General features: G+C 38.5%; 1 protein-coding gene across 1 annotated transcript in view; it reads left to right on the top strand.

The window, feature by feature from the left end:
* ADGRV1 (adhesion G protein-coupled receptor V1) overlaps positions 1–27,552 on the top strand; it is a 543,050-nt gene that overhangs the window by 496,122 nt on the left and 19,376 nt on the right. The window contains exons 87-88 of the mRNA XM_027100633.1: positions 19,028–19,219; positions 21,620–21,797. Of these exons, the coding sequence (XP_026956434.1) occupies positions 19,028–19,219; positions 21,620–21,797 (370 nt within the window). The remainder of the gene's footprint in view (positions 1–19,027; positions 19,220–21,619; positions 21,798–27,552) is intronic.

Genomic DNA, 27,552 nt, shown 5'->3' with positions numbered 1-27,552 from the left:
ACTTGAATGAATGCTAAGAATAATGAAAGGTTTACTGTACCTTTCCAACATGTTGACTTATACTGGTGTGTCCTAAATTTAAATGGCTCTCTACCACCCCCCAACCCACCATCCACACACACACACACACACACACACACACACAGGGGAAAAACTAGTAAAGACAGGAAGGCCCATTCTGCTGTTCTTGCAGTGAACTGATAAGGACCACACTGATTCCAGAACGGTCTATCCTGTATTCCCAGTACTTAGTACTCAAATCATCAACATTGGTCAGTCCTAGGCAAATCTGAGAGGATTTACTGGGAAATAAAACTTCTGTTTAAGTTCCTAGAGGATTATTATAAAAACAATGAGGCAAGGATTCTTTAATGTTAAAAAAATAAAGCAAGACTTCTGTAATGAAAACCAAAAGTTATAGTATAGATGAAGAAAAACAGTAATCAGCCTGCAATAGGAAAAGCCTGAGTTTAAAGTATTTAATTTTCTCTGGACTAAGAAATTGATGCAGACTACTATCGGTGTTTTAAGATCAAAATTATTTAGACAGATATATGCAGAATGTTTTGCTATTTTATTTATGGGTTAGAACTAACACTGAAATTCATTTCCTTTCTTTATAAACAAATATGGTTGACATTTACTAGAGATGCTCTTTCTTCTCTGACACATAAAATGCGGATCTACGTAACAAGAAGAGCAAAAATCACTATTAAAGATCTGGTTCTTAATCTTCCCCTATTACCACTCTCAGTCATGCGGGCCATGAGCCAGGCTAAATGAGAAAGCACTTTGGAAAGAAGGTAGACTTCTTCCCTTCCTATGAATTCTATCATGACTTGCTGTGATTGGATTCACTAGTATTTTTATGATATGTAGGATGAGGAATTACTTGTTTTTTCTCAAGTATCAATATATTGTAGAAACTGCCTTTATCTTTCAGGACACCATAGATCAGAGTTTGATCCTTAACTTTGCAGGCTCAAAAACTCACACTTAACAAGGCTCCAGAAAGCTGATTCACTACTCAAGTATTCATGATGTATTAATTTACAGTGAGATTTGTGTATGGCTGGGAAATAGACCAGTTGTCTACAGAAAGTAAATTCGTAGATTTAAACCTTCTTTGTGATAAGCCCTAAGAGAAGACAGAATATCTGCAACTATGTTATGTTCTGCAATGATAGGAAAAAAAAAAAAATCAAACTTTTCATTCTAGAAAGATTCATATAAAATCCGGTCTACAGAACACTTTGGTTTTGCACATAAGAAACTGGGACCCTAGGTTTTCGGCACTATTTGTTGACAGAGCTGAGACGAGAATCCAGGTCTCCTGGTTAGAGATCTGTGTACTTTTCACGGCCCCTGCTGTCTCCCTGATTTTAGAGTGAAATGAGTAGTCAGAAGTTGGACCAAGAGATGGTTGAATGTCTTTAGTGACTATACAATTAAACAGGACGGGCTTCCCTGGTGGCGCAGTGGTTGAGAGTCTGCCTGCCGATGCAGGGGACACGGGTTCGTGTCCCGGTCCGGGAAGATCCCACATGCTGCGGAACGGCTGGGCCCGTAAACCATGGCTGCTGAGCCTGCGCATCCGGAGCCTGTGCTCCACAACGGGAGAGGCCACAACAGTGAGAGGCCCGCATACGGCAAAAAAAGAAAAAAAATTAAACAGGAAAAAAAACTCAAAAATAATACTTCCATTAAGCTAAAGTCGTCTGCTAAAGCACCTTGTCTCCACTTTGGGTTGGGGGGACTGGTAAATTTCTAAATTTAAAAATGGAAAGGACATCAAGAAATAAAGGGTCTGGGTCACTGGTTAGTGATGGAGAATCTCTGACAGATTCTCGCCTCTCACTGGCTACCTAAGTGATCACCTGTCATTGATTTCCTAAAAGTTTTGTCTTCATAGAACAAACTGTTAAACTTATTTTAACTGTCTACACTTTCGATTAACGTGTCTTTAATTATAAGGTCCTCTGGAGTTTCTGATAAATTTGAGTTTTATTACCTTCATCAGTAACACATTTCCAAATCATATTTTAGGTTGTAACTGAAAAGAGTTCAACAGGCAGCTTCCCTCATCATTTATTCATTCAAAGGTATTTATTAAATTGGCCACTACATCTGGTTCTGAGGGCAAACAGAAATGGTCTTAAAAAGAATGCATAAAACCACAGAGGCTGCTTCTCCTATAGGAGGCATATTTTGATAAGATAATCACACAGACATTGTTAAAAATCGTGATAAGTTCTACAAGAGAACAGTGCAGGGTGCTATTAAGGAAAGTGTAAACAGAAAGCAAGCAAAAACAGAAGAAAGTCGTCTTATCTGGGGGATTCCTAAGGAAGTGAGGTCAGAGGTTTGAGTAAAGTGGCACCAGGCCCAGGAGGGATTAGGTGTTTTAGAAGAGTTTTCCAGAGGGAGCAGCACTTAGAGCTGTGCCTGGCCGTTCTACCTGTGTAATACACACTCATGGAATGATTGAAAAAAGGACTATGCAAAGGCCCTGAGGTGGGGCACTTGAAATCAGACTAATGTAGCTGGATGTGATGAATGCAGGCTGGGCGGTGACGATGAGCTTGGAAAAGTGGGTAGAATCCAGGTCATGCAGAGGCTTATAAAACATGGTAGGACTGGGGCCTTTATCTTAAAAATAGTGGTAAGCCTTAAAGGGTTATAAGGAGTCAAGTGACATTTTCTTTTACGGAGAATTAATTATTGTAGGAGAGGAAGGGAAGTGAGTAGGGGCAGGTTGATACAGAGATTCTTGCCATGAGGAAGGTGTGAGATTCTGGTTACTTTGACCAGCATATGAGCAGTGGATTTGGAAAGAAGTCCAAGGTTCAAGGAATGTTTTGGAGGTAAAATTGACTGGACTTGCTGATGAATTGGATTGGGAGTGGGGAGGAGGTGAGAGAAAGTGTCCTCCCAGGTGTCCCAGGCCCTCCTGGGGACCTCAGTATGCGTAGATGACCCACCCTACACAGCTCTTGGTGCGCTCCGGCCCCACTCATGCAACCTGATGCCACCGGGACTTTGCCATCACCTCCAGTTACGTCACTGCTCCAATATAAGGGAAGCACAAACTCCTGTGCTTCCAGCCACTTCACACCTCGGTTTCCGAGCCTGCTAAGGAGAACTGTGTACTTGAGGAAGTTACTGAATCCCTCTGAAGGAAGGCTTCATTGCATTGTTAAAAGGTTTGAATGACAATGTTTGCAAAGCCCCTAATACAGTGCGTGGCACACACAGAATGCGACAAGATAGAGATTACCTTTCCTCTTTTTTGTGCTGATTCTTGTATCTTATACTTCTGAGAATCCCCACTAACCTTGTCTGATTTGCTACTACAGTAAACAAGTATGTTTTTAATACAGCACTTCTTTGATCAGGTTCTTGTACAGAGGTCAGCTCCACCACACAGCTAATTAAAGATACATACTTGCTATCAATTAGGCAGTGATAGGTGTTCTGAGGCCAGATTCCAATGTGTTTGGGAGAGTGTTTTCCCCACACCACCAACTAGCAATTCTCAGGACACCAGTTGGATGTCCTACCATTCAACTCAATTCTGACACTATCTACCTGGAGATAGCATGAGATTCCACAGGTTAAGGGTTCAGTATTATAAGACTGCCCATCTCGGCACCTCCCCCCAACTTCAGATGTAGTTGCAAGCCCAGATTTTTACCTGTACTTCTTTTTTTTTTTTTTTTTTTTTTTGTGGTACACGGGCCTCTCACTGCTGTGGCCTTTCCCACTGCGGAGCACAGGCTCTGGACGCGCAGACTCAGCGGCCATGGCTCACGGGCCCAGCCACTCCGCGGCATGTGGGATCTTCCCGGACCGGGGCACGAGCCCGTTTCCCCTGCATCTCAACCACTGTGCCACCAGGGAAGCCCTACCTGTACTTCTGACTGTCTATAAACCAGATTCCCAAGGCCCCCTCCTCAGGTTCAATTAATTTGCTAGAGCAAAACTCAAAGAAACATTTACTTACTAGATTATTGGTTTATCATTAAAGGATGTACCTCGGCGACAGCCAGATGGAAGAGATACAAGGGCACGGTGTAGGGAAAGGGTGAGGAGCTTCTGTTCCTTCTCCAGGTGCACCATTCTCCCTGAACCTCAGTGTGTTTGCCAACCCTGAAACTCTCCCAACCAGGTCCTTTGGGGTTTTTATGGAGACTTCATTACATAGGCATGATTGTTTAAATCACTGGGCGTTAGCAACTGATTCAACCACCAGCTCCTCCTCTCCCCTCCTTGGAGGTCAGGGGGTGGGACTGAAATGGCACCATTGGCATCCAGCCCCCGTCTTAGGTGCTTTCCAAAAGTCACTTCATTAACCTAACCAAAGACACCTTTATCACTCTGCTCGCTACAAAAATGTCCAAGGGTTTTAAGAACTCTGTGCCAGAAATGAGGGTGAAGACCAAACATATATTTCTTATTATAAATCACAATATCACAGGCAGTAACTCTGTTTATAGCACCAAGAGGGTGCTTGCTCCTTTCTTTAAAATGTAGCTACAATTTTTAAAAAAAACAAAAGGTAAATGCTCAGGATGCCACTGACTTCAGCTTTCTATATTAAAGATTGAATAAAATGGAAAAGACCCAACTACGAATATCTCAAGCCTGTTAACTTCATATCTATGCATAAAATATGTAGGAACGAGGAAACAATATGTAACCTGCAGAGATACGTGTCCAAAATTCCCGAGGGAAAGAAAAATAGGCAAGCCTACAGCAATCTGTTTTACCCCATGTAACGTATTGTCAAGGCATGGCCTGATGCTTCTCTGTGTCCAAATTTTGTTATTATTGACAAATAATATAAAGGACCTCAGTCATCCTTTTGCCATGTGGTAGAATACATAGATTCATTATTTTTCACCGATAACATGTAAATAAATATTTTTAGATTGTTTTTATTGACTGTACAAACATTTCCTTATACAAACTTAGAATGCTTTCTTATAATTTTTAGATTATTTTTTCAGAGAATATGGGATTTCATTTCTTTGTCTTGTAAGTCCCACATTTTCATTTGTTTATAAGACTTTTTTTCTTTTGGCCACGCCGCACGGCTTGTGGGATCTTGGTTCCCCAACCAGGGATTGAACCCTGGTTTCACAGCAGTGAAATCTCTGAGTCCTAATCACTGGATTGCAAGGGAATTCCCCACATTTTCATTTGTTCTAAAAATTACAACCTAGGTTAGAAGAATGTTGTAAAATACGCATTCTCTTATAAGGGTGGTAAAATTTAAAGTCAAGGTACAAACCCCTTTCTGCATTGAAAGATTTGCAGAAGTACATAAAGTACAAAATTTGGTGTTTGGACTTTAGTTCCTTAATGTTAGCAAAGCTTCATTTTAGACACAGCTATTGCTTCATATACTTAAATTAAAAGTATTTTTAAACCAACAAAATAGTAAAATGTATCATGCTTTCACATATACTCCCAAGGGCTTTAAACACACACACACACACACACACACACGCACGCACGGGGTTCAGCTTTTATTGCCTTTCCCATAACATGCCTTTCATCCTCTCCCACTATAGGTGGGTTTTGTTCCAACTTAATAGCCTATAAAAATTTGTGATTACATACCCTCATACCCCCTACTCACTTGGGATCTGAGTCAAGAGAGCGGCTGCCAAAGAGAGCACCCCAGTTTGTCTTCTAGAATTTCTGGGAAGGTGTAGTAAAGAAATGGCATAGATGGTACAGCTATACCCATTTCTTAGTTAAGAGTAAGCCCTTAAGGCATCAATGCGGTTCGTAGTGGGATCCTGGTTTTTCTTGCCCTTATTTTTCAAGGACCCAGATAATACAGATTTGGTGGGTGGGGGACTTCATATATTCACTCACCCACTCAACAAAGATTTATGAAGAACTTGGTCTTCACAGGGTACTGTGCTGTGCTTATGGCAGTGATGCCCAGGGTGTGGGACAGAGTGTTGGGTTACCTAACCCAGAATGGAGTGGTGGGGTGGCCAAAGAAGCATCTCAGTGTCCTGGAGGAAGCTGATACTTACTTAAAGCCTTAGCCAGGCTAGAGGAGGAGGAGGGAGCAGAGAGAACAGCAAGTCCACAGGGCAAAGCTGAGAAAAAGTGCAGCACATTTGGAGGAATTGAAAGTTCCTGGTGGTTCATTTTGCCCGGAGTGTGGAGTCTGGGGCAGGGAATGGTGACAGACAGGACCAAACCGCGGAAGGCTTTATTAGCCAAGTTACAAATTGTATACTCTGAAGGTACTGGGAACCACTGAAGCATTAACACCTCACCACTACCTTCACATTTTTGTGAAATGACTCAATAAAGAATAAACCGTATCAGTGAAGAAACTGATGCCCATGCCTTAAGAAAGATGGTCAAGACTTGTATCTGTAATCACACTAAGGCAGAACAGCACCACGGTTTGTATTCTCTACCAGTTCTGGGAAAGAAGTGGTTCTTAGCCATGTAAAATGTTCAACCACCAAGAGCCTGCTTGGCTTTATAGTGTGACATTATCTCTCGGAACACGACCTTGTGGCGGGCCACCTCAACTGGTAGGAATGTGCTACACAAAGGAATAAACCAACCAGGTTAAGGATGAGACTAACTTTGTGCAAATCCTTTTAGCATAAAAACAATATCACCTTATATTTATAAAGCAGATTTACAGTTTACAAATATACCTTGCATTTCTTTTATCTGAGCCTTATAATAATCCATGGAAGTAAAAGTTATTGATTCCCATTTTACAGATGAAGAAACTGAGGTTCATATAAAATATAACTCAATATAACAGTATTTAGCAAATAGCAAAGCAACATATACTAATTATACTAATTGGTATATAATTATACTTATTTACTAATACTACCTATTACACATTAAATTCTAAGATATATGACTTTAAATCCCATTCTCCACAAGAGAATGATTATAACCAGTCAAGAAAATTAAGTTTAGGGCTAGAATAAAATCCTTATTTCAAGTTTTTGTTAAATTATCAATCGTAAGAATTAAACACTCTACTTCCTAAAAGAGTAGAAGATAATACATAGTGTTCTTGGACTCCAAATATAAAACAATATAATACACACTTTGCTGATTGGTATACTTGTTTTGGTCTAAGGAAGAGAAATGCTCTGTTTAAAGTGTTCTTTTTTTTTTAACATCTTTATTGGGGTATAATTGTTTTACAATGGTGTGTTAGTTTCTGCTTTATAACAAAGTGAATCGGTTATACATATACATATGTCCCCATATCTCTTCCCTCTTGCATCTCCCTCCCTCCCACCCTCCCTATCCCACCCCTCCAGGCGGTCACAAAGCACCGAGCTGATCTCCCTGTGCTATGCAGCTGCTTCCCACTATCTACCTACCTTACATTTGGTAGTGTATATATGTCCATGTAAAGTGTTCTTTTTTAAAAAAAAAGAAAAGTTAATTGATTGACTTAAGGTCATGGTCATTAAAAGAGGCACTAACTAAAAAATTTATCTTTTACTACCAGTATAACATATATATAAATTGTGTTCTGAAATATTGGCTATGGAATCAATACATGAAACGAAATCTTTTTTTCCTTTGACTTTCATCACAAGAGATAATACATGCCCACATTTTAAACTTACCGACTATCACAAAGTTGAAAATTTCTGTTGTGAAAGAAGTTTGGGAGTGTGGACCTGCATCATAGGAAGCATTTTAGGCCACAGGACTTAATTAATTTATATGCCTCATATTTTTAACTCTATTGTAAACTCTTTGAAACAGATACCACATCTTTTATATTATTTTACGAATCACAGAATTTTCCTATACTAGACCCTCAAAAACTTTTCAAAGAATAGTATACAACATTATTTTGAGTAAGAAAGATAAAATATTTGGAAGAGTATCCCCAAATTTAGGTAAGGCCAGTCACTGGACCCATCTTCCACTTCACTTATTTCCCCCTCAGGCAGCGATCTGAGATTTAGGAAGCAGAGGAGCTCCTGGTGGAGCTCCAAGCATTGAACCATGAGACTGGGCATGAAATACTCGAGAAAGCACTGAGCCTGTCTGTCCACTGCCTGTGTGGAACCTAAGTGCACTTCTTGGTGGACACTCAGCTATTATGTATTAATGAATGAATTGAAGATTGTTAGGAGAGAATTTAAATTGCAGACCATCCTTACGTAAAGAGGGCTGGTTAGAATCTGGATTTTTATTAGGATATACTCAATAGCTCTGTTGTTTCAAATAGGATTTCTTCCACAATGCAGGATCCTTCTTGAGCCCTATCTAGCCCTACTAAATTGCCATATAATTCACTGTCATTGACACTTGAGTGAAAGGGGGTGATGTTAATAAAAATGCTGAGACAGCAGGCTAAACCAGGAATCCCAAGCAAACCGGGACTATTCCAGGCAAACCGAGATCTGAGGTTTCTTCAGCTATCGCCCAATTGTAAATCCAACCTTCAGCTCTCTTTCCCCAAAAAATGCTTACATATAAAAATGTGTCCTTACATAATTAACAGCGTGGGGAAAATAAACCCTCTCTAGAAATTGTAGTTTTAAGAAAGGTCATAGACAAGATAGAGTGGTATTTCTGAGTGTTAAGATCTGGTATAAATTTGGGGTGCAGGGGGGTTGACTTCTCTGTATTTTCTTTTCTTTCTTCTTCCCCCTTCTGCAATAAATGTTAACAATTGAACTTGGGCTGCTTTAAATTTTTGCTCTTTAAAATTAAAGTATCCATACATTTTTAGAGTTTTGTTAGTAAATTAATTATTCCGTAGAGCATTCCTAGAGCTATCTTAGTGTCCTTGTTTCACTGACTAGAAAATTGCAATAAAAAGATACTAAATGATTTCTCCCTACTAAGTAGCTCATTAATCATCAGAAAAGAGTATTTGAAAATAATAACAAATAATATTTTGATAATATGTAATCTGGTTCTTAATATCTAGAATTATTATTGATATCCGTTTACATGCTATATTATCTCAAATCTATAAAGGCAAAGATTCCCAGAAGTGTGGTAACTCAGAGTTTCTGTCTGCTGGTGAGATGTCTCAGAATTTGCCAGTTTTGCCAGTTATAAGAAATCTCTTTCTCCTCAGTGCATGATTTATAACCTGTGAGTTTCAGTACAGCAAATCATAGGATGTTGAGTTCCACATTTCTATAAAAGTCTCTATGGACTGTATCCTTATTTTGGAATTGACTCATCAAGAATGTTTCTAAAACAAGGCCATTTAGATCACCTTTGATATTTGATTAACCATGTTATAATGAAATGAATAATTTCTTAGAAGCTTACTAGATTTTTTTCCTTTCAAAAGTGATATAAAAGATGTAGAAGCCCAGTAGTTACATGTCATTGGCTGACTGTCCGCCTTCAGCAACCTGTGGGACAGGAATAAGTCAAAAGTACAAAAATTGGGCATTTCCCAAAGGGGCCTTGGTATCAGAGTTGACTTCATATTGGCAGGCAGGCACACCCATCGTAGAAAATGTGAAATATTCAATGTTCATTGAGTATCTTCAGATGGAATGCCTGAAGTTTGTAGTTTAAAGGAATTAAACTCTGTGCTATATAGTCTTTTGCTCTAAGAATAATAATGAATGAAGTAGATGAGGAGGAAGGAGGAAAACCCCCCATCCAGTGTTAGCATGTAGTTATCAAACTGGCTGATCTCATGTCGTGTGTCAGATCATTCCGTAGCCTAAGGGTACCTTTTTCTTGACAACTCTGTGTATTATGTATTTCAGTCTCTTCTCATTGCTCTCTGGACGGGGGTGACAGTAGACTGCAATATATAATGTATAGTGCTATCAAGGAAAAGCTACCCTTAGGTTAGGGAATGATCTGGTTGTGTTTTTCCCAAAGATATCAGTTAATCTGCAGTGAAGAAATGCCTCTTTTCGCTTCTTCTTAATGTCTGTTTGTGCTGACGTGGACCACCTCGCTCTCCTGGAACAGAGTCTTCTCTTGGGGTCCCTGATATAGTGAGCTGTGGCTGTTGTCTCATCTGACCTGCCTGACCAGTCGGTCGTTCCTTGTTTACTTCACTTGTTCCTCTTCCTGTTCGTGTTCTCCAGCTGTGCCGAATCCTGAGCACTCAGCATTTTCCTCTACGTAGTGTCTTCCTTAAAAAAATTATATACCATATGGCTTCAGCTTTTACCACTGCACAGCTATTTGCACACTTATGTCTCTAACCTTGCCTTTTCTCCTGATCTCCTGTCTAGTACTTACAATAATCTTATTTTCACTTCAGCATGGATGGTATGTAATTTAGTTTCCACAGCAAAATGATCGCTTCTCCTCTCTTATTTTTATTGTCACTGGGTCATTTAATTTTCCCTTTTCATCATCATCAACATTATTCTTTGGTCTCCTATCACTGCGCAAACAAGATTAATCCATAGAGTTGTTAACAGATACCTGAATGCTAAATTTTTAAGGCCTTTAAAAAAAGCAATTTAAAGGATGCTGACCAAAACTATGTTAAAAAGTTCTTATAGGGTTAAGAATGGTTTTTACATTTTTAAATGCTGGAAAAAATAGACAGGAGAATGATATTTTGTGACATGTGAAAATTGTATGAAATTCAAATTTCAGTGTAGTTTCGACAGAGACCATATGCCCTGCTAAGTCTAAAATATTTACTATGTGACTCCCTTCAAGAAAAACGTTTGCTGACCCTTAGTTTAAAAGATTAGTGTTCACTTTATTAAAACAACAAATTCAAAACTCTAGTTTGTTCTTCAGCTTTTAAAAAAAACCAGGTGGTTACACACTTATGAAACCACAGTCAAGATACAGGACATTACCATCACCCCCAAAAGATTCCCCAGGCCCCCTTGCAGAACATCCCTCCCTTTGCTTCCATAGCCAGGCAAATACTGATCTGCTTTCTGTCACTGTATATTAATTTGTAGTTTCTAGAACTTTGTATAAATAGAATCATACAGTGGGTACTCCTTTATGTCTGGCTTTTTTTTTTTTTTTTTTTTTTTCCCCCCCCGTACGCGGGCCTCTCCCTGTTGTGGCCTCTCCCGTTGCAGAGTACAGGCTCCGGACGAGCAGGCCCAGCGGCCATGGCTTACGGGCACAGCCGCTCCGCGGCATGTGGGATCTTCCCGGACCGGGGCACAAACCCGTGTCCCCTGCATCGGCAGGCGGACTCTCAACCACTGCGCCACCAGGGAAGCCCTATGTTTGGCTTTTTTTTACCCAGCATACTGACTTTGAGATTCATTCATATTGTTATGTGTATCAGTAGTTTGTCCTTTTTATTATTATGGGGTTTTTTTTCAGCTTTATTGAGGTATAATTGACAAATGAAATTGTAAGATATTTAAAGTGTACATCTTGGTGATTTGCTATAAGTGTACAAATTGGCAGTGGGCCGATTTGACCCATCACCATAGTTTGTTGGACACGCTGCAGACTTTTTACTGTTAGACAAAATAAATAGTAAACTTTTGAATAATCTCTTCTGCATAGGAAAACCACCCCAGAGGACAAGGAAACAGCTCACTTTATTTTATTATTGTCATTGTTATTATTATTATTAATATTATTCTGCAGACTCTAGGTATTTCCAGTGCCTGTGGCAGAGATTTCTCAGAGTAAACCAAAAATGGTTCAAATTATTTTTTAAGTACTTATAAATATAACAATATTTAAATAAATAGTCATGGTACAATTTGGCATTTTTGTCATTTAAGTTAAACACATTTTTCACATTCAAAGCTTAATCCAACTTGAATCTCTTCTCCACTTTTTATTAAAACCTTTAAAAAAAATTATCCTCAGATTCCAAACCTCTTCTCCATTATTTAGTTCCATCCCAGTACTGTCATGACCACTTCCAGCCTTCTCTGCCCCTCAATCCTACCACCAACTCAATTTGTACTTCTGAAAATTTTCTTATCTAGGAACTCTCAAAGCAGGGTGTTGGTGGGATCAGAGGTTTGTGTTGTTGTAACTTAAAAAAAAAAAAAAAAACCTTAATTTTCAGTTCCTTCTATCTTGTCAAAAATAGTCTGGCTCCTGATAAGTAGTGTCATGATTGATTAGCACTCCATGCTTTGAAACTTAACAGAAGCATAAAGAACATTGAGAGTCTCTGTGATGAAGTCCTGTAGAACAAGTTTCAAGAAGAAAAGCTGAAGGAAAAGGGACCATACCATCTGGAGATGAAATTGCTGAGGCATAACCTAATAATTGTCTCTTGATTCATGAGTATTAATCTCAAAAAAGACTGACCAAATGTTTCTCCTGTCCATAAGTGACACACACAGAAATATGTTCTTAAATTGCAGATAGAAACTTCAGTTGTATAAAAGAAAAAATATCTTGTCTATGCTCTGGATATTTATGATAAAAAGAACACATAGAATTGTTGCTCCTAGGACTTAACAATATTTAGAATAGACATCTTTCGAAGCCCCAACCTTGAAAGTGAAGCCCTGCTACCCAGATATTTCAGTCACAGACATGTCTGAAGCCAGCAGACTAAGTTAACTGAACTTCTGTTGACTCTCCTTGTTCTGAATAAATCGTGTCCCTTAAGTTAATAAGAAATTTTAGAAGAACTTGACATAACCCATGGTGAACACTAGGTAATTACTGATCCCATCCAAATATTTTTAAGAGCAGTTGGGTGATAATTGTTCCCAGAGAGTTCTAAATGTTACAATTGCACTGATAACCAATGGCCATCAAGATGACTCACTTGTTTCCTTTCTCTGTATATTTAATGCACATGTTAGATTGAAGATTCTTACTGTAAATAAGAACATTAACAAAAGCAACTTAAACTGTGAAAAATAAGAGCAGTTCAAAAAATATGAAGCGATGAGAAATGAAATTCCTCCTTTTCTCACACCTGAAAAAAATGTACAAATGCATATACTGCATTTGTCTTTTCAATTCTGTCATTGGCATGACATCCAGTCTTTGCTGCTTAGTCACTGGTGATGCAAAACAGCAGTAGGTCAGCAGCCCAAGAGCTGTGTGAAGCCAAAAACAAGAAATCACAGAGACTTCACAGGGGTGTCTACCAAGGGAGAACAAAAGCAGAAGCTGTGAAGCCCTGTAAGGAGAAGTAGTCACAAGAAAAAAGCAGCAGCATTATGCAAACCCAGTCCCAGCAGAGAAGGCAGAGACAGCCAGGAAGTCACCTGGGGATTCAGCACCAAACAAGCCTACCACCAGAGGGTCACAGACCCAGAAGAGCAGAGACCCAGCCAAGAGTGGATGCTTCACTCTCCCATAAGAGAGTCTTGGCACATGTAATGTATAAGACACAAAGACTGAGCCAAAACAAAATTTTATTGAGCAACTACCAAATTACCTAACTATAGTGAGAAAATTAGAGGACTAAAACGAACACTTGCCTGTCCCCACTCCATCGTACTCTCTCCCACTGATGAAACTTAAACACCAGAATTTCTTATTTAACAAATATTTCTTAAGCTCCTCCTGTGTGCCAGGGACCATGCTATAAACTAAAAAATACAACTGTGAGCTAACTGGACATAATCTCTTGCTTTCTAGGAGGTTACAATTTAATGAAAGATATTCTTTTTGTAATCCCAAATTTGTAATTTTTGAGTTGAAAAAAAAAGCCTAATTTTAATGAAGATTTCATTCCTCTAAGTCCTTTATCCTACATTGTTTTGTGCTCTTTCTTAGGCTATCCAAAAGATAGGTGGTTTTGATTAGGCCATTTGTAGGATTACACTGCCTATTTCTTAACTATTTTTCATAACAGAATTAACATATACCTGGAGATTTTGAAATTGCACATTTTCCCTGGGTATCCAAAAACAATATTCCTATTATTTTAATATCTTTGTGCTTCAAAGTTTTAAAAACATAGAAAAGAAAAGCAGCATTAATAAACGGTCCCTGTGTCCATGTTCCCTTTATTACTAATAATACTGACAAATTTGCTTAGACTTTTTTTTAATCATTATTAGTTTTGGAAAAATGATAAATATTTATTATAAAGAATTGAAACAAATAATAAAAAGATTAAAAACTTTTAAAGTCACTTCAAACTTCATCCATAAGTAATCCTCATAACTATTAGGTGACTATAATGATGGCCAGGAATTTTCCAAATTTGTTAGTACAAACCACAGATCCAAACAGCTTAGAGAATCCCAAGCAAAGAAAAATATGCCTAGGCATATCATAGTCAAACTCTTGAAAATCTGAGTAGGAAATCATGAGGGCAGTTTGGGGATGTGAAGGGAACATTGTATTCAAGAAAATAATGATAAAAATTATACCATTCTCATCAGAAACTCTGGAAACCAGAAGACAATGGAATGACATCTTTAAAGTCCTGTAACAAATGAGAAAACAAAACCTGTTAACCTAGAAATCTATATCCAGTGAAAATATCCCTCTAACAGGAAGGTGCAGTAAAGACATTTTCAGGCAAAAGCTGAAAGAATTATTTTCAAAAAATCTGAGCTTTAAGAAATCCTAAAGAGAACTTATGCAGGTTGAAGGGAAAGGGAAATGATATAAGAGAAATCCAATTATACGGAAATTAGTGGAGAACACCAGAAAGAGTAGGTCATTAAATATACAAGATCATTTAACAAATCATTCCTACTTTATACATATGTATGTCATTTTGTCTCAAAGACTATTGACTATTTTAAAGTAAAAATAACAACATTAAGTGAACATCATTTCAGGCATCTTTATAGACATACTAAATATGATTGGATGCCTAATTATAAATAAAATTTAAATAATGTGACCATATTATAGTTGCTATAATATATTGGGTGGGCCAAAAAGTGCCTTTGGTTTTTTTAAGTAAAAATAAAAGACACATTTTTCATTTTCACCAAGAACTTTATTGAACAATGTATGCACTCTTTTGTTCTACTACCTTCCGCCATTTTTTAGGCAACTTCATAATTCCATCCTCCCAAAACTTTTTATCTTTTTGAGCAAAGAACTGTTCCAGGTGCCTTTTACAGTCTTCCAAGGAATGGAAATTTTTTCCTTTAAGGGAATTTTGTAAAGACCGAAATAAATGGAAATCCGAAGGTGCAATGTCTGGTGAATACGCAGATGAATCAGAACTTCCCAGCCAAGCTGTAACAGTTTTTGCCTGGTCATCAAAGAAACATGTGGTCTTGCGTTATCCTGTTGGAAGATTATGCGTTTTCTGTTAACTAATTCTGGACGCTTTTCGTCAGGTGCCGCTTTCAGTTGGTCTAATTGGGAGTGGTACTTTTTGGAATTAATCATTTGGTCTTCCGGAAGGAGCTCATAATAGAGGACTCCCTTCCAATCCCACCATATACACAACATCACCTTCTTTGGATGAAGAACAGCCTTTGGTGTGGTTGGTGGTGGTTCACTTCCCTTGCCCCACAGGCTCTTCCGTTCCACATTGCCGTACAGTATCCACTTGTCATCGCCCATCACAATTTGTTTTAAAAACGGAATGTTTTCATTACGTTTCAGTACAGAATCGTATGTGGAAATATGGTCAAGAAGGTTTTTTTCGTTTAACTTGTGTGGAATCCAAACATCAAAGAGATTCACATAACCAAGCTGGTGCAAATGGTTTTCAGCGCTTTTTATCGGATACATTTTAATATCTAGACTGATTCAATTCTTTGTGTTTTAATGGCTAGTGAGACACTATCACCAGCATATTTTTATCACATATAATAACTCTTTGCCAGAATCTAAAATAAATATTAGAGATAGAGGCCATGTGGAGTCAATATGTCAGGTTGCTGAACACATCAGGTCAGGATTGCTGAGAGCTCTTGCTGTGTGGGTGTGTCCATGCTCACTGTTCTGTCACACTAGCTCCAACTGGCTGTGCATGCAGGCCAGCATTCAGAATGCAGACAAAATAATGAACTAATATTTCACTTTATTTAGAGACATAAAATTAAAGGAATGAGCCTGGGCAGCTGTTAAATGGGTTCATTTAGTGCATTTGATAGTTTAACCACTTTTCTGTAACCTAAAGAAATTATGGGATGGGAGAGGCAGAGACAAAAAAGACTGCTGCCTAAGACTGTGCCTTTAGTTACAGTTTGATACCTGCTTTAACCCTCCTCTGAGATCTTTTTACAAGTCCTGAGAAGCTTAACTATTCTTACTTAAGGGCTGTATCTTAGTCCTCAGAGGGGATACTCAGATCAGTATGAAGCCCTGAGACTTCACTTCCTTCAGAGATAGGCAGCTTAATCAACTTCCCATTTTACCCACTTCTCCTCTGCCATCACTTCTCGGGTAAATTTGGCAAATGGCAATGTTGATTCTTTCGCACCTCATATGGAACCAACATAAATTTTTGAGATAGGCAGCCAAAATCTTCTGTACTTATTGGCTCCTTCAGATGTTAAGAGTATTTATTAACTCCTTTAGATCATTTTGGTCTCGTTTGTGTCTCTGCTAATAAGTTTAAATTCCTGAATCAAAAGGAATCCAAGGTTGGCCAATCCAGATACAATCTAACTAAAGACTTTTGAAAGCATTTTTCATCATTGTAAGTAGGAGACCCAACAAAATAATCAAAACAGCAATGCACAGAAAGAATTTCCTTCTCTGTAAGCTTTCACTAAATAAGGAAAAGGAAGGACAGATGAATTATATACATCCTGCTTCTGGAACAGTTAACCTATTATTTTGTAGGATATTGTTGTCTTTGAGAGCAACTTGGGAGTAGCAGCCAATGTTCTATCCTTGCATCTCATTATCTGGCAGTGCACATAGGGGTGGTCTGCAGATTGGATTGAATAATTGAGATTCTAGATTCTCTCTTAAAATTCTTTCACGGAACATCATACAAAGGAGAGCCTGAGATTTAACATACAGCGTTTGGAGTAGGGACTTGTTTTTACTGTGAGGTCAGAAACCTCCACAGCTGAGTACTTTGGATAATGAAGGTCCTTTTTCTATATTCGCCCAGCCTGGGCTGGGCACAGGCAAATGTCATACAATCTGCGTTTAAACATTCTTTTCTTTCCATTTTAACAGTGTTTATGTTTCCTGGCACACATCTAAAAGATTCAGAATATTTACTGTATATGTAAATACGCTTTTAAGGAAAAAAAAAACATGCAGTTTTCACATGCAAGTTGTTTTCAGCAGACAGTTCCTTCTCTGAAACACAAAAGACTAGATATAAAAACAAACAAGAGAGAAGTGCTGTTTTAACAAATGGATCCTTGGAGATGGATTTTTAGGACTTTTTTTTTTTTCCTGATCCAGCTTTTACCCTATCACTTAGTAACGCTAAGAGAAATCCTGAAATAAATCGGTGACATTCTCACAGTTTTTAAGGCTGACAGTGTAATTTTTTTCCTGTTTTGTCTGTGGCCAATATAATTAGGTCATACCCATGTGAAAAATTACTTGTACAAGAAAAATTTTGGATGTGTATGTTTTCAGGAAGATTTGTTTCTGCTAATGTACATGACATCATTTGCATGTGAAAGTAATTCACTTACCCTACATAATTTAGAATATTAATGTTGTTTCCAAAAAACCAAAACGAGCCCAATTCAAAAGGAAATGAATGTTTCTGTTACTAATTTTATATCATGGTTACATTTTAAATGTAAATGGTTACATTTTAAAATATTTTTAGCAGGTAAACCACTGATTTTAAAACATATTTGTTAATTACATAGACTGGAAGCCAACTCAGGAAGGGGTCATTCCAGTAGAAAGAGGAGAAAGGCCTAATTTATAACAATATTCCAGAAATGGCAACAGAGATCAAATGCTAGCATTCCTACCTTGCAGACTGTCCTCTAATTTCATTTTACATTAAAAGTTAGCTGTAATTCTTGTGCCTTGAGGATTTTCTAATAGACTTTTTACTATTTATACCAGCAGATACAAGTTTTAAGCCCACAATATTGTTTGCTTTACTGCTTCTACACTGCCAGAAATATTAGGAGATATGGGAGAATGCAAACTTAAAAAAAAATGACCATACTTATTTGTGTTTTATGAAGATCTTGACATTAACTCCTTTTTTTCTTTAACAAGCTGAGTGTCTTGCTTTCATTTTTGTGGATTAATTTAAAAATTTTAGTAATTAAGGAGATTCTTATTTGCTTCCAAAACTTAAACACCAGGATTAACAGACACAAAAGTCACAATTTAACATATTTTATTGGCTGAGTGTAAAGGTCAAAATTACCAAGCTTTGTAGAAGCACCATTAGAAGTATACAGTAGATCCCTTGTAGAAATCACGAAGGAAAGCCAGTGTAGGCAGTGTCTGGAACACAACTATAAAATGTGAGTTGCTCTCTGTGACGGAAGCAGAGCAATTGTCAAGAGTTTGACTAGATTGCAAAAGAATTTAAAGGGCCTGCAGATGTTTAAGAATGCACAAGATAGCTTTGTCATTCTCGTGTAACGTTTACTGAGAAGCAAGGCATGCTAAATATTAAGCAATCCATACTGAGTCCCTACCCAGCGATTTTATTTCCAACTGAGATAAGTAGGTGAGATATTTAAACAGAATTATAAGGCTTAATTAGTGCTGCCCTTCCCTGAGTCGCCAAGGTGGCTGGAGCATTACTCCCCATTTTGCTAAGGAAAAAAAATGAGATTAAGTGAGATAGGTGGGAAAAGATAGTAATTTTTCAGAAGGCAAGAGGTTTGCCCTCTAAAACAAAATGTACACAGCTAATCAGATATACTTCTGCAATTCTGTTTTCATGTATTCGTAGAGCTGGATTCAGTTACTGATGTTCTAACCAAGAAAAAAAAAAAAAGACTTCTAAATGAGAGAGCAGTTTTCTCAAATGACACTGAAGAACTTTTGTGACATTCAGAAATTTACAGGGGCCTGTTGGTAGACTTCGAACATGTTCTGTCATTCCCAGCTTTGGGTAGCATTTGGAGAACACTTGTAGAAAATCAGCTATGCTTACAATCATGTTTATTCTTTAGCTATGGTAGCAGGACTTCCTTTAATATGCTAGTGTTCTCTTCTTTTGCAGGGACTGTACGTTTTTGTGGTTTATTTCATTCTGCACAACCAGACGTGTTGCCCTATGAAGGCCAGTTACACAGTGGAAATGAATGGGCACCCGGGACCCAGCACAGCCTTCTTCACACCCGGGAGTGGAATGCCTCCTGTTGGAGGGGAGATCAGCAAGTCTACCCAGAATCTGATCAGCGCTATGGAGGAGGTGCCTGCCCTTGCCCTTTCTCCTTCTCTGTTTCTCTCTCTCACTCTTTGATATACAACCTTTCCATTTTATGGAGTACAAGTTAAATGGTGCCATGTAACTTTTAAATCCTTTTCCTACTGACATTCTCTGATCTCTGGTATTTGCTGTGCTCACCATGGTATCATGTCTGTTATCTAATTCTTTTTCCTCCTTGCTTTGTGAGCTCTATTAACCTGCAGTTTGTACCGGGAAATCAGAGCTCTTTCTTCAAAAGCTTCCTAATTGGTTACGGCAGTGACTGAATCTGCTTCAGAAATGGTTTTTCAAATACTGTTTCTTCCTGAAAATATTTTCACAGCTCTCTCTCTTCCTTTACTCATGCCAATCCACTACTTCAATCCCAACAAACAAATAAACCTCCCAATGTTCTCCCTCCACGTCATTTTGGGTTCTTGTGTCTAAATCACATTGCCACCAACCTCTCAGTAGTGCCACCCATAGCATTGGTACCACTGCTTGTATTTTGAAACATACCTGAAGACATTTGTCCAGGAAGAGATGGTAAACAGGTCCCTGACAATTTCTGCAGTGCCTGAGTTGTGCTTGCCTACCATTCCTTACACAGCCCATGTTAGTGTCTCTGTATGAAGGAGCCAAGGGGAACAGTATTTGTGTTTGCATCCTGAAAAATGGCAGGAAATCAAAGTGCATATGTCTGAAAAGAAAACAGTTTATACATAGTTAAGTAGGTAAATAGATAATCTACCTGCTCAGTGATATTTTTTTTGGTCTTCCGTGTTAATTTAGAAAGTAACTTTATTCATGTCAGGCGAAAATTAAGGTAAGTGATCACAAATAAAGTACCATATTTAAAAATCTTGATATGTGATTAGTACCCTAAAGGGTTCAGCAATCTAGTACCATTTCTATATCCCATAAGCTCTTAAAACTGAATTATTTTCACATCCCAGGTGATAACAATAGAAACAGATATTTTTAAGATCAGCAGTGTGGGAGTAAATCTTTAAAATAATGGTTTTTGTCTCTTTACTTGGCTACCCAGTTTAGCATTTGTCTAGATCGAGACTATACATTAGCCATTAGCCATGTATGTCTGTTTAAATTTAAACTAGCCACAATTAAATAACAATAAAAATTCACTTCATCAGGGCTTCCCTGGTGGCGCAGTGGTTGAGAGTCCGCCTGCCGATGCAGGGGACACGGGTTCGTGCCCCGGTCCGGGAAGATCCCACATGCCACGGAGCGGCTGGGCCTGTGAGCCATGGCCGCTGAGCCTGCGCGTCCGGAGTCTGTGCTCCGTAACGGTAGAGGCCACGACAGTGAGAGGCCCACATACCGGAAAAAAAAAAAAAAAAAAAAAATTCACTTCATCAGTCACCCTGGCCACATTCTAGTGTTCCATAGCCACATATATCTGGTAGCTACCATAATGGAGAACAAATGTCTAAAACATTTGTGGCATCACAGTGCTATACTGAACTGCATTGAACCATCACTGTGTTGAACAGTGGTAGTCCAGATGTTCCACTTCTTCGTGAAATCCTTTAAGGTTTCATGTTCTCTCAAATTTATTTCTCCAGCACTCAAATCATTTTTCTCAGTGCGAGGCATCCCCGCAGTGTCTCGGAGAACCTTATATTGGGAGGCAGCAGCTGTGACAGTTCAGTTCCTGGCCTGAGCCACTACTTAAATGTTCACTGGGGGTGGAGCGCAGTGGCATACCCTAAAGTGTGCTCTGCATTCCTCAGCGGCTTAGAATTGGCCTTGATCCAGCTGTCAATGAGGCACTGTCAGAGACATTCCAGAAAGCCACGCAGAGAAGGGAAAGCATTAGGAAAGGAAAGATTAAGGGGTGTTTACCAGTAACCACAAGGGAAGCAAATACATTTACTCATTTCAAGATAGAACTATCTTTTTAATCATTTAATTTTTAAAAAGGAGGACTTTAGCATTCTACCAAAGAGCTTTTCTTTTCAATTCAGTATATCCTCATAGATAGCTACTATACTTAAAATTATATGTTGTATCTTAAAGATTTAGGAGGGTTCTCCAGTTCTGATATTTTTAACAGCTTTGTTTGCACATATTCTATGAAAAAATTTAACGTATTGATTGGGTTAAAAAATAATTCTCTTCTTCCACGCATGACAGCTTAGAAATCTACAAGTAATCCTCGTAGAGAAATTGTTTAGCATCGGCAGATTAGACTGTCTCATGGAGAGACATACTTTTCTAAGGAACAAAGGTAAAATTAAAGGTCAATTCTAAACAGTTCAACAGCCCTTTCACTTAGTCTTTGTAATGAGATGCAGAGATAAATAGCTCATACAGATTTCAGGGTAAGTATGTATGTACTCATATTATGATTTCCTTTTCTCCCAACCCCCACCCAAAAAGGTGCCACCTGACTGGGAGAGAGCATCCTTCCGACAAGCCAGCCAGGCCAGCCCTGACTTAAAGCCAAGCCCACAGAATGGCGCCACGTTCCCTTCCTCTGGAGGATATGGCCAGGGGTCACTAATAGCCGATGAGGAGTCGCAGGAGTTTGATGACTTGATATTTGCATTAAAAACTGGTATGTGAACCCACAGACCCCCTTGGAAGTAGGCACTCTCGCTATGCTACAATTTGTATCTTCTTCCCATGAAGTTGCAAAAGTACAGTCAGTCACCCGTACCACATCCCAATTCTCATGACCCATTCCTAATCCCAGCCGAATTCTAGGATATTTTGTTCTTGGCACCAAATATGAGACAACCTAAAAATAATTGACAATTTGCTTTTAAGAAAAAGGAATACTCTAACCAGATGTAACTCTCTCTGCACTGGAATCTTGCTAGAACACCAAGATACTGCTGAGTCATAAGAATCTGGTAGTGATCTCCCTGAGAGAGTGTTGCCTCTGACCTACCAAAGAGAATTTCTTATGGAGTATCTTTGGAGCAGAAACTTTCAAAGGCAACATAATGGGCCTCATATAGTTCTACAGTTTTCAAAGTGCCATCATATATATAGTATTTCATTGGCTCTTCCTATACGTTCAACTCCACTCAACCTGTGACCCCAATGGAGAGTTGTTTTCAAATCAAATATGCAACTTTTTTCTTTTCTTTTTTCCCTCAGAAAAATGTTGAACTGTCACTGTTAGAAAAAGTTCAGTGAACTTTTTCATTTCTAGATGTACAAACATGCAAGAAGATGTGTCCGTGCTCAGATGAACCTACTGAAATAGTTATTCAAAAGTGCATGCTACTATATATATATTCCCATGTCAGATCAGTGCTTGGCAGTTGGTAAACCTTTTGTAGATGTTGTTGGAGAATGAATGAATGAATTCATTTCATGAATGAGTGAAAGAAAAATGAAACTTAGAGTTTGCTTGGAGGAGTAGACATTAGATAAACATGACATAAAGAAGAGTAAAATAAGTAGTGGAAAGAGTTATTAATTATTGAGAATTCAAGGAAATGTTTTTAAAAACCTGCTCAGCTGATTCTTGAAGATATATAGAGCTTAAGTAAGTAAAGAGTGGAAGAAAAGCATTGCAGACTGAGGGAATAGAATTAGCCAAAGCCCAGGGCTGCAGGTGCATGACCTGCTTGGGGAGAAGAAGCATGCAGTGTGGCTGGGAGGGAGGGTGAGTAAAGCCAGGCAGCAGGAGAAAAGCCCAGAAAGTAGTTTACCTACATTGTTAATAAGTTACTGTAGTTCCTCCACTGGGTTTCAGCAAGCACCCTCCTTGGGATATTCCTAGACATCCTTGGTGAAAGGATCCCCTGACCAAGTATATTTGGGAAACTGCAGAGATTCACAACTCACTTGAGCATTTTAGCAGCTCTAAAAAGTCCTAGAGTAAAGAAAACCACTTCACTTAATTTAACTTGGGGCTTCCAGAATACATTTAGTGATAGATTCATTTGGGGGAGCAGAAGACTTCCTGATACCCTGCATAATATTAAAATGCTCTTCGGATGCCATGCTAAGGGATGGGATTTTTATAGAACTCAGTGAGCCATCGAGGTTTTTGAGGAGAGGCACAACATGTTCCCACTGGTTTTGAGGCAAAATAACTCTTAGGGAAGTCTGAAGAATAAATTTAGAAGCAAAATCAGAAAGGCTGAGAGGTGTTTACCATGGTCCCAGGGAATAAGGTTTAGACCTCAAATCTGGTGAGTGGAAAGAAAAAGGACAAGAAGAATGCTGAGGAAACACTGAGAGGACAGTCACCAAAGGCTCATGCTTCTCACCTAGGTGACTGAGGGATCGTACATAGAGCATTTGCTTGTTTATTTGTTTTCAAGGGGAAACTGATGAGTTCAGACTTGGATAATTTGATCATTCTGCCTGGTGGCTCTTCAGTAGTCAGGTTGGGATCTTTGGCGAGGGATCGGGGTTGGAAGTAATGGTCTGAAAGGCATCATGCAGAGATTACATTTGAAGCTATGGGGATGAATAAGTTTAGTCTGGAAGAGTGGAAGCTAAGAGATGAGAAGAAAAGAAGTGAGAGAGGGAGAGGGAAGAAGGGAAAACACGAGAAAGGAAAAGGAACAAGAAGAACATCTGAGATGATACCTACGTTTAAGCGTAAATAGAAGAGGGTCCCACAGAGGACACTGTAGCATGGTCAGCATGAAAACTAGAGAGAAGAGTTTCATGAAGGAGGAAGGAACAACTGTATAAAATGCCCATTTGAGCTAGGACTGAAAGGGGGCTTTCAGATTACAAATAGTTCCCAGGGTAGATTATGTCCCCAGCACTGCAATGCAGTCAGTTGATGTTACAGCACTGGAAGCATAAAATGAATTCTTGCGACGTAATTAAAGTAGATCTGGGTCCTATATATATATAACAAGTACTAAATGCATTCCATTCCGGAATGTATGGAATGACTTACTTACTTATAGACTGAGTTTAGCATTCCTTAGAGTTCACTAAACTCTTTAGGAAGTAAATACTTTAAAAGACCACAATAGCAGTCTCTAACACTGGCCCCCTCTATTTTTAGAAAAGGTACGATAATAATCAAGTTCCACCCCCTAGATGCTTTCCATCATACAATATGGTCAAATCAAAGGAGCAGTCCACCTGCCACTCCATCCACAGTGGAATTCACAATCGATACATAGGCCAGATGTGGACCAACAGGGAGTTTTATTTGACCTTCATTGCACTTTAACAATTTTTTGTGGCAAAATTTTAAAATTCAGAGATATCCTGTAAAAATCCAGAATATGTTTAAAAAAAAAATCTACCAATAGAGTGCTTAAAATCTAACACAACACTGCTTGATTGGAGCTGAGTAATGGCTGCCCCTTTAGACAGGACATGAGCTCTTTAGTTTGTCCAGTGCCCACCAGACCTGTGTCAATGATTTATGTGAGCCTCCCTGGCACCTGTGATGTTTGAGTTTGCAAACCTTGACCTATCTCAGGTCCACCTTAACTGCGGGCCACTCCAAGTCAACTACTGGGAACAGTGGGACTTCCAAGTCTTTTTCATTTGAACCCCTAAACAACTTTGAAAAGTTATATTACCCTTTGCATATATCTAAATAAACATCCAAAGGTTTTCATAAGTTTAAATAGAATCAAACAATGTCATTTCTATTATAAATTTTAGGGTTTAAGGGCCTAAGTACCAGAGCAATTTGATACCCACTGCTATTCATTTTATTTTAAATATGTACAAGAAAGCTTTTCTTTTACATCTGGGGATTTTACACTATTCTCTTTTCTCTTTGAACTTGTATTACCATTCTACTCCCGACACGGAATTTTATCCTAATGTAATATATTTTATGTTTGAAATTCATTTAATTGGTATAAAATAGAAGCCCTTGTCCCAAAGCCACTCATGGACTTGTTTTTCCATTTGAATTTTAGCCATATTGAATTCCTTAAAGCAAAAAAAAAAAAAAAAAAAAAAAGGACACAAAGGAAAACACTTGACCTTTTTTCATTTTTAAAATAAATTATCTTTCTATGAGAAATTCACATTTCACTCTAAAAAGAGGACATCATATCTTTCAATTAGTTGTTCTTGAAATGCATCAGCCTCTCCACAGGCAAATGAGACACTCAGTTCTAGACTAGTGATGCCATGGTTATTATTAGTTATTTTAATAGAACTTTCCAATGTATCATCAGTGTCCCCAACCAGGACTGTGGGAGAATGAGAACAGTCACCCTGGGACAGCCTCCATTTAGGGAAGAGGAGAAGGTAGAGAGCTAACTAGAACAGATTCAGCCTACAGAGTGTGAGTCCAGGATGGAGGGGCATGTACTCTATTTACATCCCTAACAAGAAGTGTTTTTTTTTTTTTTTGTTTGTTTTTTTTTAACATCTTTATTGGGGTATAATTGCTTTACAATGGTGTGTTAGTTTCTGCTTTATAACAAAGTGAATCAGTCATACATAAACATATGTTCCCATATGTCTTCCCTGTTGCGTCTCCCTCCCTCACACCCTCCCCATCCCACCCCTCCAGGCTGTCACAAAGCACCGAGCCAATATCCCTGTGCCATGCGACTACTTCCCACTAGCTATCTACCTTACTGCGTTTGTTAGTGTGTATATGCCCATGACTCTCTCTCGCCCTGTCACAGCTCACCCTTCCCCCTCCCCATAACCTCAAGTCCGTTCTCTAAGAGGTCTGCGTCTTTATTCCTGCTTTACCCCTAGGTTCTTCATGACATTTTTTTCTTAAATTCCATATATATGTGTTAGCATACGGTATTTGTCTTTTTCTTTCTGACTTACTTCACTCTGTATGACAGACTCTAGGTCTATCCACCTCATTACAAATAGTTCAATTTCGTTTCTTTTTATGGCTGAGTAATATTCCATTGTATATATGTGCCACATCTTCTTTATCCATTCATCCGATGATGGACACTTAGGTTGTTTCCATCTCCGGGCTATTGTAAATAGAGCTGCAATGAACATTTTGGTACATGACTCTTTTTGAATTTTGGTTTCCTCAGGGTATATGCCCAGTAGTGGGATTGCTGGGTCATATGGTAGTTCTATTTGTAGTTTTTTAAGGAACCTCCATACTGTTCTCCATAGTGGCTGAACCAATTCACATTCCCACCAGCAGTGCAAGAGGGTTCCCTTTTCTCCACACCCTCTCCAGCATTTATTGTTTCTAGATTTTTTGATGATGGCCATTCTGACTGGTGTGAGATGATATCTCATTGTAGTTTTGATTTGCATTTCTCTAATGATTAATGATGTTGAGCATTCTTTCATGTGTTTGTTGGCAGTCTGTATATCTTCTTTGGAGAAATGTCTATTTAGGTCTTCTGCCCATTTTTGGATTGGGTTGTTTGTTTTCTTGTTATTGAGCTGCATGAGCTGCTTGTAAATTTTGGAGATTAATCCTTAGTCGGTTGCTTCATTTGCAAATATTTTCTCCCATTCTGAGGGTTGTCTTTTGGTCTTGTTTATGGTTTCCTTTGCTGTGCAAAAGCTTTGAAGTTTCATTAGGTCCCATTTGTTTATTTTTGTTTTTATTTCCATTACTCTAGGAGGTGGGTCAGAAAGGATCTTGCTTTGATTTATGTCATAGAGTGTTCTGCCTATGTTTTCCTCTAAGAGTTTGATAGTTTCTGGCCTTACATTTAGGTCTTTAATCCATTTTGAGCTTATTTTTGTGTATGGTGTTAGGGAGTGATCTAATCTCATACTTTTACATGTACCTGTCCAGTTTTCCCAGCACCACTTATTGAAGAGGCTGTCCTTTCTCCATTGTACATTACTGCCACCTTTATCAAAGATAAGGTGTCCATATGTGCATGGGTTTATCTCTGGGCTTTCTATCCTGTTCCATTGATCTATCTTTCTGTTTTTGTGCCAGTACCATACCGTCTTGATGACTGTAGCTTTGTAGTATAGTCTGAAGTCAGGGAGCCTGATTCCTCCAGTTCCTTCTTTCGTTCTCAAGATTGCTTTGGCTATTCGGGGTCTTTTGTGTTTCCATACAAATTGTGAAATTTTTTGTTCTAGTTCTGTGAAAAATGCCAGTGGTAGTTTGATAGGGATTGCATTGAATCTATAGATCGCTTTGGGTAGTAGAGTCATTTTCACAATGTTGATTCTTCCAATCCAAGAACATGGTATATCTCTCCATCTATTTATATCATCTTTAATTTCTTTCATCAGTGTCTTATAATTTTCTGCATACAGGTCTTTTGTCTCCTTAGGTAGGTTTATTCCTAGATATTTTATTCTTTTTGTTGCAATGGTAAATGGGAGTGTTTTCTTGATTTCACTTTCAGATTTTTCATCATTAGTATATAGGAATGCCAGAGATTTCTGTGCATTAATTT

Source organism: Aethalodelphis obliquidens, unplaced genomic scaffold, assembly GCF_003676395.1.
Source record: "Aethalodelphis obliquidens isolate GAN/ISIS:26980383/991018 unplaced genomic scaffold, ASM367639v1 scaffold4, whole genome shotgun sequence".
NCBI lineage: Eukaryota > Metazoa > Chordata > Mammalia > Artiodactyla > Delphinidae > Aethalodelphis > Aethalodelphis obliquidens.
Note: the sequence above shows the minus strand (reverse complement) of the source record. Positions and strands in the feature narration are given on the sequence as shown.